Genomic DNA, 12,563 nt, shown 5'->3' on the forward strand with positions numbered 1-12,563 from the left:
TAAACACCAGTAGCTCTGCCTTCATTTTGTTCCAGCTCTCAAATATTTATATTATGATGACATATTTTAACTCTGTTTTTTAAAATGTCATATCAGCTCAAGAGAAACAAGATGACAACACATTTGGCATTTTAGTCACTAGCTGAGAGCCCTTCCCAAGTACCAAAAGAATATTTACTTCTGTCCCCAGTAACAAGGAATGCATTTCAGTTGCCTTAATTTTACACAGGCAGTTTATAGCTGGAATTAAAACCCTGAGGTCTGAAAAAAGCCAGGGACTTCATTTAAAAAATCATATTAACTTAGCTAATACAACAGAGCTATTTAGGACAGCAGTTTGATTAATCAAAGAGTGCTGGCTTCAGCTTACACCACTGTTCCCTTAGCTTGGATTTTACTGCATTTGAAGCAAAAATATAGTTGATTGATTCGTAGGAAAGATCCCACATCTGTGATTGAGTCAGATTAAATGTTTTTGCAACCAGCTCATATTCTTGCGATAGATCAGTTGCAAAGACGCCTTTATCATCAGTCTAGAGTTCAATTGAAAGGGAAGAAATAAAAAAGTTTAAATTAGTTCCTCTATTTCAAAAAGGTTTTTTTTCTATACATACAAACCAGTTTTACCTTGCTGTCTCACATTTTATTCCACTGTTCTTTTATCTGTGCATGGTTATTTCATTCTCTATTTGCCCTATTTTCACTAAAAATTAATAAATTATTCAAACATATAAGGAAACTTCTTAAAATGATAGCATGATTTATCAAGAAAATAGGATTTCCTACTAAAATTGCTAGAAAGATGGCTAGCAAATGCTGCATATATTCAAGGTATGTGCAGGTCTTATTCCTCTTTTCCCTTTCCCCAGATTAGCACATGTTTATATATACATACACACACACTTGGACAGTGCTATGGATTTTGGGGTTTAAACTAACAGGAAAATAGTAAAATCCTGCCAATAGCAGCACAAGTACTTCAATAATTAAAGACCTTAATGAGCTATCAAGAGAACTTAGGAGCTCTCACCCAACACAATGAACACTCAGGTAAGCACAGGTGCATATGCAAGCACTGGAGCCATGGGTTTTAAGAGAAATCTGCCATTGTGCAAAGAGCTATGAAGTTCACTGCTTGTCCTACATCTTATTCTACAGAAAAAAGGCCTGGCTTTACAATAGAACAGTAGCATACAATATACAGTAGTATAATTTACAATATACAGTAGTGTACAAGATAAATATTAGCAATTCTCATTTGAATTAAATGCACTTCTCAAACAGAATATTATGATTTCCTAAAAGCAAATGATTTGCTACAAGGTTAGAAATTGTAAGTCAGTTCTGATCCATAAACAGAGAAAGACTTCTCCAACTTAATAAGTTTAGCCCTTTGACTAAATACATGCTTAAAAATCAAAAAACTTACACAAAGCACTGCAGGATGGCCCATGTTGTACCAGTATCCAAAATGGTGTTTGTCACAGGAAGGCACTGTCTGAGATTTTATGTTTGATGTCATGCAAAATTCTAAGGGAGAAACAGAAAAAGAAATTAGGACATATATTAAAACAAGAGACATATAAAATTTATTTAGAAAGGTCCTGAATAAAAATTTAAATCAGCTACTGTTGTTTCCTTGATTTTCTATGCTTCTTTGGTAATTTCTTTAGAGAAAAGTTTGCTAATCAATTTCTTTGGGGTATAAAACTGCAAGAGAGTTTGCAAGCCAGATGCAGAACCACCACATAGTCTTGTAATGACAGCTTATGATTTGCTTCCTTCTGAGACATCAGCTGTTGTCTGCTGCCATAGAGGTGCCAAAAACCCCACAAGTGTCATGAGTGTGTCTTTATGGGCAAGTCTCATTGTCACATTTGTGCAAGTCACCTCTGGTCAGACACAAACTGGTGTCACTAGATCAGCAGTACAAATCCTGTTCTGATACCCAGAGATCAAGTCATGGTAAATATGTTTTCCTCACCAATAGGTATATGATTCTGCTGAACCAGTGACACTATCTCAGCAGAACCTGCTGCTGTAGAATTGAGAAATGTTCCATGTCCAATTCTGTCAGGAGGCAGGCCCAGGAGAATCTTGGTCTCCTCTTCTTGATTTGGAATCTAGAAAGGATATATTTCACATTCTGTCAAGGCACTATAAAACAGCACTTTATATAATTACAATGAACTTTCAGTTCTACCTTCACAGCATCTCTTATCTGAAAGAGTGTTAGTGAAATAGAAAGAAGTATAAATGTGCAGATTACATCATATGTCCTGCTTAATTTCCTGAAAAAATAACTAACGATCTTCAGTATTTATTGGAGTTCTTGGAGCCAATTCCAGCCACCATTTGAGGAGAAGGCCAAGTCTTCCTACTGATACCAGTGGAACTAACAGAGCTCACTGTTCAGGAAACTGTGGATTTCACTACACATGATTTCTAATATAATGCCAGGAAGAATCAGTGGATCTCTTAGGAAGCTCCTAATTTCAATTTCACACCTGAACCCACAATAGATATAGTACAGGAAGCAATAATCTGACTGTTCAGATTTAGAACAAAAGGTTGAAGATTTCTCCTTGTTTTTTTTCATGTCTCTTGTCAATGCCCCAAACCATTGATACTTTGGCCTGAGAAGTTCAAAATGCACAGAAGGTAATTTTAGTTTCATCGAGATTTTCACAAAATGACAATTACAGAGAAGCACCAAAACAAACAAACCTTTTACCTCAGAAAGATGCAGTGCCAGCTTTAGACCTGCTTTTTTTGCTTCTGAGAGCGGTTCCAAAAAATCTTGACCATGTCCTGCCTGGAAAACAGGAACACATCACTATTCTTCAGCTTATTTGACAAAATCATTGTCATTACCATAACTAAGAAGTCTAGCAATATCCAAACACTACACTCAAATACAGTTACAATTAATTATTCCACTTTCCCATTACTTCAGTTTGGAATGCAGCAAGTCAAACAACCCTCTCCATATGGTTTAGACCAATGGATCAAACACCAGTAGCTCAGATGATGCCTAAGACTTACAAGCCAATTGTCTTTAATTTGATACTTTTACACAGCCATCACCTAGAGCTATTTTACTTCAGCTTGACAGCTGTCCTCAAACATTTTTGCTTTCTTAATACAAAATAAGGTAAACAAATTTAAACAACTTGCCTCCACTCAATTAATCTGACTGGCACAACTCAGGTACAGACATTTTCCAGATAAATACTGTTTTTCAGTGGTTCTTTTCTCAGTCACATACTAATCTAAGGATTCTTTGTTAGAGTATCTGGCCCTTACAGCAATAGGGATTAACCCAGTATCAATCTATTCCAGGCAGGCAAAAAAATTGGACAAAAACTTGTGAGAAAAAACTATGGTTAGAAGCACCTGCTGTTACACAACATTATACATTTATCTTCAAAAACAGGCTAAAATAAAGCAAAAACTTACAGTGGGATCCCCACTGAGGTCAAGTCCTACTACTACCCCATCACTGGAAAGCAGGAACTCTTCAGCAAGCTTAACAGTCTGCTTAGCAACTTCTGGGCCATCTCTTCTGTTTATTGCTATTAACAGCCTAAGACAGAAATGTATTAAATTATTAAATTAAATTATTATTAAATTATATACAAGCTGTAATATCAGGAGCTCAACAGATCTGATACCAACAAAAAAATGGCACTTCATATCCTTCATGGCTGAGTATAGAGAGTATTTTTATAGGAAACTGTTCTAGGAATGAAAGTACTAAAAGTGCAGAAGGACACAAACAGATAAATAGTTGGCCCATGACATGCAATACCACACATGAAGGATGAAATCCTTCAGCTTTCACAAATAAATCTAGTAAGGGTTTCTACTGAGGGTATAATACACAGGAGAGCAAACTGACTCCAAACAATCACTGACACCTTCTGAAACTTCTCTGCTGCTCAGGACCTGCTCTTCTTTACAGCAGGCTGCTTGTACAGTTAATCAAACAAAATCTTTGCAACCAAGCTAAGCTGTGAAAAAGGAGCCAATTCCATGAAAAACACTTCTTTTCCTGAAAATGTTGCAAAGAATGGACAGTCTTAGAGATGACAGATTTCATGCAGTTTTCTTCTTCAGCAGTAAAAAAGAAGACAAATAGTCACCTTTCCATATGAATTATCTGTTTCCACTCCATGTAATCTGGTTTAAGAACAATTTTCTTTCCTATACTGATGTTTGTAAACCTCTCTGCAAGCATGAACAAGCATCAGACCACACAAAACCTTGAAGCAGAGATATTTCACATGCCTTATTTACCTTACATCTATATCCAAGCCTTCTTCTTGACACTGCTTTATACCCTCCAGTACAGTTTCAACATACATCCTTTTGGTCATACCTGCAAACACATGCACATGTTTGGAACAAACATATTTTAAATTATTTATCATATTGCAGACCCAGCTCTCTAGTCTCCTAAGCTTCATGTTGCACCTGTGATTTTAGACCATACAGTCTTCTAACTCACATTATTCTAATTCTATCTGTAAATATAGCTTTACTGTGAAGCACACATTTGAATTAAATGTCCTCCTAAGTATGTGGAAAAATTAAAATGACTTTGTGTGAACCAGAGAATTGTAATAGGACTTTTATTGTGTGTTTCTATTAAACCACACCTAGAAGAAAAAAAAAAAACAAAATAACAGAAGTAAAATATATCAGCTATTAAAAATATTAGCAGACTAAGATGGCATCCTCAAGTGAATAACTCAATCTCATGGGTCTGAGTTATGACCAACACATTTTTGTCCTCAAAGACCTAATAGGAAAGTGACATGCTTTTACATGGTTAAATCTTAGCTTTCATATTTCATTTAATTCATATTTTTATTGAGCCAACTAGGTTTTACTTTACTTGTTATTAATATAGTCTTTAACTAAGTTTTATAGTGCAAGAAGATCACAAATTAAAAACCAGAACAGACTATACCTGTGGAATTTTCTTCTCTTGGAGTGCTTCTCAATTCCAGATACTTGACACCATCATCAGCAAATTCTTTAATGATATCTTTAGTTATCTGATTAAGTAAAAGTGCATTCAACATAATAAAAGTCAAACTTATAATTAGCTATATTTTCTTTTACAACTAAAAGACCCAGTTATTTTTTGTTGTGAAACACTCCCAATGTTTTCAGGCCCAATGTGCTTTTGGTCATTCCTTTTAGTCCTGTTTAGTGTCTGTGGAAATACTACCACACAGAAGCACCTTTGATTCCTTCAGGGATAGTGAAGAGAGCTAGTGAAGATAGTGAAGAAAGAAGTGTTTTACAATAATTATTCTAACCTTCAATTGAAAGGGACCATCATTGATATTGTAACTTGGAACTCAATGCTCCTAATCCAACTGATTGCAACTGTGTGTATTGTTTGCTTGTTTTAAGTGAACTTTTAATTAATTTACCAGTAAAATATCTTCAGTCCTTGTGGTAACCTGATAGATGATCTGAAACATCTGAAAACATCTAAAATAAAATTTTAAAAATTAATTGGAAAGACAATGAATGAGTATTTAGGAAAAAAATCTACATTTTAAAAATACCTATCCACTGAAGTCAACTAATCGGATTGTAGTTTGAAATACAAAGAACCATCTGAATGTCAATTTCTAATTTTAGATACTAAAAAAGCATTTGCAACAAAAGTTGTTACTACCACAAAGTTTTTTGAAAGAAAACATGAAGTTTCCAAAAAAGGAAACTTCCTATGTGAGTCAATAGTCTGTGAAAAGCATATGATCTAAGTGAAAAATTTCAATCCTTTAAAGAAGAAATTAATCAATGAGACTTCTCCTTTTAGTTTACTAGCACCTGAGAAATTACTCTGTAGACACAAATCTATGCAATTATGCTGTAAAACTTAAAAACATATTTTCTGCAGTTAGTTATAAAACCACACATTTCTGTTTTCACTATAATTAAAAAATCTTTAAATGTCCATCACACATATGCATATACTCACTCATCTAAGGTTCTTTTCTTTCCTTTGTCAATCACAGTCATTCCATTCTGGATCTGAAGGTTTGGCTTCTGGGCCATGAGTTTCTTCATAGTAGCAGAACTGATACAGCCATTCAAATGAGCATGGAGTTCCTACAGAAATAAAAATGCTATGGACTAAAGGATGGCTTCTGCACCTTGTTTGTACTGCTGTTCTCACATCCTACATCAGTGTTTCACTCAGAGTTTGAAAATAACAGTTATCTGCATTTTGGCTTATAATAACCTCCTTAGGTTTTTGCAAGCACTGCTTCAAGTGAGAACTGCTCTATTTCTTTTCTCTAACTTGGTGGCTGCTGTTGGCACTGGTCTCCACGGGAGCACAGCTGCTTCAGCAAAGAGCTCTCCAGACAATTCTTTTGGTGGTGTGATCCAAGGTGAGGAGGAAGCCAGCAGCTGCCTCAGTAATGCAGAAAGTGCACTAAGGATTCAAGAACCCTCTCCATCCACCACAAGTTAAATTGCACGTCCATCACTCAAAAAGTAGCAAAAGATATCTACCCACTCTCCTTCCTTTTGTTCCTACTCTGAAGATCAAACTCACACCAGAAATGCAGCAGGACTTGATCATGAACAGCAACTGCAGTAACTGAGGCCTCTTTCTGCCTGACTTTCTATGGACATCCCGACTTTGGGCTCCAAACCTATGATCCTCAGCTCCATTCCTCATTTCACCTTTCCTTTTTATCTCCTGGCTCCTGACTTAAGGATTAAGTCTCTAGTGCCCTCCCAACTCATTCAAAATGTATCTACAAAGCATCCACTTTGTTACCCACATCTCATTTCCTTGTACAAATCCATTCTCAATAGGAAAAGAAAAATTCAACACTTCTCTTCAAGCTTCACATTGGAAAACATGTTGAAACTGTAACTCCAACTAAGCACCAGGAGCTGTGGCTGCTTAGAGCTGCTGGTGACTGAGCCAGATACACAGTGCTACAACTGCCTTATATTTTTCACAAGCTTACAATTACCTCACAGAATTCGGTCAGACATTAAACGTACACCCTGAAAAGCAACACAGTAAGAAGGAACACTGGAATGCAATGATGATGTGGCCTGGAGCGGGTTTGCGGTGCGCCCGAGCACCGCCTGTGCGAGCTCCGTGCTGGAGGACGTGCGGCACACGAACCCCGATAAATCCGCACGCACTCCTGCGGAAGGCTTGCACTGATATGCCACAAGTCCGGCACACCCCTGGAACACGGAGAAAAGCGTTATCTGAGCCAGACTTCTTGACTAGACTGAGGGGAAATAGGCCAAAAAGAGAAAATGAAGATCGCGCTCAAACGATTTCATTGCAGTTAGATTAGTCAGCAAGGTCTGTAAACAAACCGGACAGGCAAACACGGGACTGCATTTTGCGGAGGGGTGAGGCCCTCAGCAAACGCGCGCTGGGGAAGAATCCCGAGGCAGCAGCAGCTCTGTCGCTCTGGGTCTCCGCCTGCAGCCCGAGCCCCGACCCGGTGCCGCCGGAGGAGGGTCCGGGCCCGCCGCTCCCCGCCGCCCCCCGCCGCTCACCGCTTTGGGCAGCCGCCGGTAGAAGCGCAGCTCCCGCTCGCGGTCCCGCTCTGCCGCCATGGTGGCCGCTGTGCCGGCGGGGCGGGACGAGCCGAGCCGGGCTGGGCTGGGCTGGGCGGCGGCACCGCCCCGGGCCCGCCCCCGGTACCTGCACGGCGCGGGGCCGAGGCGAGGCCACGACAAACGCTGACAGTAATAACGCCAGGAAAGCCGAAAGGCGCAGTTTATTCAAGCGATTGCATTTCCAGCCCGACGGCACCGCAGAGATACAGCAGCGGCCGCTCCATCCCGGGCGAGGGGCGCGCACGCACGGCCGGGCATTCACCGCGAGTACACAAAGCTGCCGTCCTGTAATGGCACGACTCCGCTACATTATCGCGTCACTAAATCCTAAGTGGATGAACTCATCGATTATATTGCCAACCCTTTTTAAAAGTAATTTGGCGAGCTTGATAGCACAAGAATAGGAACTGTAACTTTCACTGATGTGTAGGTCAAACCCAACCAAAACAAAGTTATTGCAGAACAATCAAAAACTCCTGTTTCATTATTTCATATTTAGCCTCTACTGTTAACTGCAATCTAATTCTAAACCCCCCCACAATTTAAATCCGAGTCCCTAAGCAGATATTAGCTCTTGGTATGTCACAAACTAAGTTAATGTAATTAACATCATAAAACATGGTGATTTACATTCTACCCACATAACTCAGGCAAATAAATTATCCTCCCACAAATACAAAAGAAAATTACTGACATATTTAGGGCAGTTAGCTTTAGAGTTAAATTCAAGCATAGAGATATGAAGTAAACAATTCAATATTCAAGTAAGTTTGCAGCTCTTTGGGGGCCTTACAGATCGTCCAAGCTCAAGTGGAGAATTTGGTTAGCTGCTCAATTTTTTTTCATAGAAAAATACCATGTCCATAGAAGAAATCAAATTAATTTCAACTTACTCAGTGATCCACTCTTTTATTTGACCTTAGTTAAAAAGGCAAACCAAGTACAGATACTGTACATTAAAATGTATGCATACAGAACAAACAGTTGTTCTTCATTCTACCTCAAAGGTTCAAACCTCCACTCTTGTTTATTTAGAGCCCTTTGCAGGCAACGACTCCTCTCTGAAACACATTGCACCCACATTTAAATATAGAGAGAACCATCTGCAGGTCCCACGTAGCCAACACCTATTAGCAGCACATCAATTAGTGTCCATATTCCAAGTCCACCGAAGCTGAAGAGTTTTCCCAGACCTTCCCGCCACTGACCCAAATAGAAACGATCGGCACCAAATCCACCAAGGGTGATGCTATAAGAATAAAAATATGATTAATAATTATTATTTTTAGAGGAACTGAGCTTGGGTACCCAAGTGCTTTTCCTTCAGCTGTGTTTGCTGAAGACAGCCAGCATTGCTGCCTGTGAATCCTCATGCATTCTATGCCCACCATTTCAAGCTAGACTGTCTGAAATACTGGTTATTTGGCACACCTTTGAAAAATACCAAGCACAAAACCACAGAACCTGAAGATTTTAAAGAAAACTAATCTATTTCAGCTTGAAATGATTCAATGGTTCCTGCTTACCTTAGTGCCAAGGCAGTAGACCACTTATAACCTCCAGTCCAGTTGCAATAGAGCATCTTAGGAAAGACACGGTTACCTAAACATTGGAAAATATCAATGCAATAAACAAAGACTATAAAACAAGGAAGAAAATACTATATTTTCCCAAAGGGAGTCTAAAAGGGTTGACACTAACTGAGAAACAACTGTCAACACAAAAGCTGACTTATACCCTACAGTTCTCTGTTCCTTCAATCCTGGTCCCATAACAGAAAAGTCAGTGAACAGAGGAAGTTAGATAGAAGTTAGATGTTAGAAGTTAGAAGATGTTAGAAGTTAGAAGTTAGATGGAAGCAGCATAATTTTATTTATTTAGAGACATTTATTTATATGGAAACATTTGATATTGATTCTATTAGTGGTCTGAGAATCAGACCACTAGTAGGTTCAAGTAAGTTCAACTCACAGAAGTTGACAAAAATAAAAACTGTTTTCTCTGGCATGATAGTATACAACAGTACAAGCCAATGTTTGCAGTTAGATGTCACTATTATGCTAAAAAATAAGATGTAACAATAAAAATATTCAGTAGATTCATCAAGGTGCAGGCTGTTAATCCAAAAGGACATCAACAATCTTTGTATTCACCCACTACAAAATATGTGAAAAACTCTTTAGAGAAATCTGGCTTTGCCCACCTTACCTAGGCAATGAATGTGATCCCGGACTGTGCAAGTTGCATTATATCGTTGTCGAGGGCAGGAAACTGTCATGCAGTTTGTGGAATTGGTACAAACATAATCACTTGTGGCAAGCTGCCAGCAAAACTGGCATGTCATGTTAATTGTAAAGTTCTCCTGCTCGTGGTTATTCTCATCCTGTAAAAGGACAGCACTATCACTTTAATAGTATTAAAACCAAAAATCAATGTGCAGTATCAAATTAGATTTCATGAGTAGACATTTTAGCCAAAAGAACAATTGTTCTGTTTGCTACCTCTTAAAGAGTAGAATAGAAAGCCACCAAAGAGGCAACAAAGCCATGTTTAACATTCCTGATTCCTCCAATCTAGAGGCAGCTGCCAAAAGAAGGACTCATTTAGTCTCACCTGTAAGGTTAGTTCATAGCTCTGACAGATATTTAGCGTCCCCACTCTCAACATGTTTGGAATGGTTTAATTCAAAGGCATGGCCAGGTAATGAAAAGATGCAAGGCAAGCAAGGCAAACTAGGGAAGGGCAGGCCTGCCTCTTCAACAGCCCACAGTGAGTGATCAAACTTATCACAGAACTGCAAACCTGCCTACATAAGAACCTGGAAATCAATATGCTGCATATTAAGACAAGATGCCACAGTTTAATTACTTAAATCTGGGATTAATAGTAATGGGTTACTTACAACACAGTGAACATGAGGCTTGACTTTGCAATCAAAAGTTGCCGTCTTCCCATATACACAGGAATAGTTTGTGTTACATGTCATGCAGTCTGGTGGCAATCTACTGCAAAGCCCGTTGCTGGGACAATTAGTCAAGTAAGGTGGAATTTCTGTACTTTCTGAAAGGTGTAATAAGTGAATTAAGAACCCAAGTATAAAAAGCTAAACAGTCTAAAGTATATATACACATTTTTTTTGTACACAGACAAACACATGCACTGACACTGTATAAAGGCATTTCCTCACTGCACATGGAGCAGCAATCCCAGTTTGTGCTGTAAGAACCACAGGGCTCCATACAGGACACCAGCCAACACTTCACCACAGCACTAGGACTGAGCTTAGAGGATTAGTGCCGCCTCAGCCAGTGGTCCTCAGCAGAGGTAATCAGTTCAGGAATAGCAGCAGGGTGACACGGGTAACCTACTTGGAGCTGAGCTCTAATTAGGGCCACAGCTACCTCAGCCATTTGCAGTTTGCATGTGCACAGAATCACCTCCTAAACTGCCAGCAAGAACAGCATTTCTGACAGTCCTGGTGCACCCTCAGCGAGCTACAAAGTTGTGCTCATGGTGGACAGGGAGCAAGTTCTTGCAGGAGGCTGGAGTTTTTCAAGAACTTCCATGATCCTGAGGGGTATAAACCATATATACCACAATGGTATTTTAACCTACCCTTTTCTAGTTCTTATACAGACCAGTTTTCTAATTAGACAACCTAAAGTAATTGTTATGGTCATTGAAGAGCAATTTCATAATGCATTACACTGCAATGCTTCTTACCACTGTACAGATTTCTAAGACATGATTCAAGAACTTTTAGACTCAAGACTGAGAAGGTCCACAGGTAACAAACAAAAGAAACAACATTACCTAACACTTTAAAATAGGGAGCATTTGTACTTGTTGAAGTTAGGCTTTTTGCCAGTGTAGACTGTGGCTGTGAAAGCTTTGTCGTCATCAAAGATCCCGCTACAAGACAAAAATGTGCAGAAAGTGAAATTTCTGGAACAAAATTCATCTTCAGAAACAGTTTGATTTCAGCACTCTGATACAAAATGCAAGTAGAAAAAAAATCTGTTTTCCTGTTCTACTATTAGTGAGATACTTACGTTAAACACTGGAAAGAGCATTAGAACGGAATTGTTCCTTTTAAGACAAGGAACTACATTTATTTCCATTCAAACTTATTTTTGATTCATGAGAATTAAAAAGATGCTCAGAAAGCAGATTTTACACGGTGTTTCCTACTGAACAATACCATTTAACAGAGCAATGCACGCAGTTCTGTGGCGGAAGATGGACTAGAGGAGCGGTTCAGTGCTCGGCGCTCCGGGCGGTCTCTGCAGGGAGAGCCGCGATGTGCCAGCCCCGGCCGAGCCCTCACGGCAGCCACGGGGGGGAAGGAGGAGAGGCAGCTTTGTCCGATGTGCCCCAGGACGTTTTGAGCCACACACGTTCGCGACAAAAAACAGGCACAAAAGGTGCTGTGTAATAAAGCAGCACACGAGTCGGCGAGCGAGGCCTGGCCCATGTTTTGCCTTGATACGGAGCACCTCAACCCCAACCCCGCAGAGCCGGCACACGAAATGCGGCCATGTCCGAAACAGCCGCTTCGCCCTCAGTCAGGGGAGCGGCAGCGCATCCTCACCCCGCCGCGGTCACCGTCACCTCCGCGCCGGACCCGCGCTCAGCCCTGGCAGCGGGGACAGGCCGCTCCCTCCCCAGGCCCCAGCCGGAGCCCCTGTAGCTTCTCCCACCCCGCCGCCCTGTCTCGGCCCGGCCGCCGCGCTCACCGCGGCCCGAGAGGACGGAGAGCTGCGACAGGAACAGCGCGGCCCCGCAGAGCCCGCGCAGGGCGCGCCGCCACCACCGCGCCGCCATCTTGGAGCGCCCGCCGGGGCCCGCGCCGCCGCCAGGGGGCGGGATGGGGCGGGGCCGGCCCGGCTGAGGGGCCGCGGCACCGCCCAAGGGCCTCCCCTCACGGCACAGGGCAC

The 12,563-nt window shown here is 40.7% G+C and overlaps 2 protein-coding genes across 4 annotated transcripts; both read right to left on the reverse strand.

Annotated features, from left to right (window-relative positions):
* Positions 1-283: 283 nt before the first annotated feature.
* MAPDA (N6-Methyl-AMP deaminase) lies at positions 284-7,695 on the reverse strand. Of its 3 annotated transcripts, XM_079318487.1 has the most exons (11): positions 7,564-7,644; positions 7,017-7,239; positions 6,005-6,135; positions 5,448-5,508; positions 4,976-5,063; positions 4,300-4,381; positions 3,460-3,586; positions 2,735-2,815; positions 1,985-2,123; positions 1,430-1,530; positions 284-533 (listed from the first exon to the last, which is right to left on the reverse strand). In XM_079318487.1, exons 3-11 carry the CDS (start codon positions 6,091-6,093, stop codon positions 342-344), a joined length of 960 nt encoding a protein of 319 aa, XP_079174613.1. In that variant the 5' UTR covers positions 6,094-6,135; positions 7,017-7,239; positions 7,564-7,644; the 3' UTR covers positions 284-341. The 3 variants fall into 3 exon arrangements, with proteins under 3 accessions (XP_079174613.1, XP_079174611.1, XP_079174612.1); XM_079318485.1 differs by lacking the exon at positions 7,017-7,239 and having other exon boundaries at positions 7,564-7,695; XM_079318486.1 differs by lacking the exon at positions 7,564-7,644 and having other exon boundaries at positions 7,017-7,553.
* Positions 7,696-8,519: 824 nt separating this feature from the next.
* TM2D3 (TM2 domain containing 3) lies at positions 8,520-12,521 on the reverse strand. Its single transcript, XM_079318488.1, has 6 exons — positions 12,363-12,521; positions 11,440-11,538; positions 10,529-10,686; positions 9,835-10,009; positions 9,153-9,228; positions 8,520-8,875 (listed from the first exon to the last, which is right to left on the reverse strand). Exons 1-6 carry the CDS (start codon positions 12,448-12,450, stop codon positions 8,710-8,712), a joined length of 762 nt encoding a protein of 253 aa, XP_079174614.1. The 5' UTR covers positions 12,451-12,521; the 3' UTR covers positions 8,520-8,709.
* Positions 12,522-12,563: the final 42 nt, after the last annotated feature.

The sequence above is a fragment of the Erithacus rubecula genome (genome assembly GCF_903797595.1).
Source record: "Erithacus rubecula genome assembly, chromosome: 14".
Lineage (NCBI taxonomy): Eukaryota > Metazoa > Chordata > Aves > Passeriformes > Muscicapidae > Erithacus > Erithacus rubecula.

Coding starts and splice junctions, on each gene's coding strand:
- MAPDA (XM_079318485.1), bottom strand. CDS start 7,623: ATGGCGGCAGAGCGGGACCGCGAGCGGGAGCTGCGCTTCTACCGGCGG. Junction 5,509..6,004: donor AAGAAAAGAACCTTAGATGA/GTGAGTATATGC, acceptor ATTTTATTTTAG/ATGTTTTCAGATGTTTCAGA. Junction 2,816..3,459: donor ACCTCAGTGGGGATCCCACT/GTAAGTTTTTGC, acceptor CCTGTTTTCCAG/GCAGGACATGGTCAAGATTT.
- TM2D3 (XM_079318488.1), bottom strand. CDS start 12,450: ATGGCGGCGCGGTGGTGGCGGCGCGCCCTGCGCGGGCTCTGCGGGGCC. Junction 10,687..11,439: donor TCCCTATTTTAAAGTGTTAG/GTAATGTTGTTT, acceptor TACACCTTTCAG/AAAGTACAGAAATTCCACCT. Junction 10,010..10,528: donor AGCCTCATGTTCACTGTGTT/GTAAGTAACCCA, acceptor GTCCTTTTACAG/GATGAGAATAACCACGAGCA.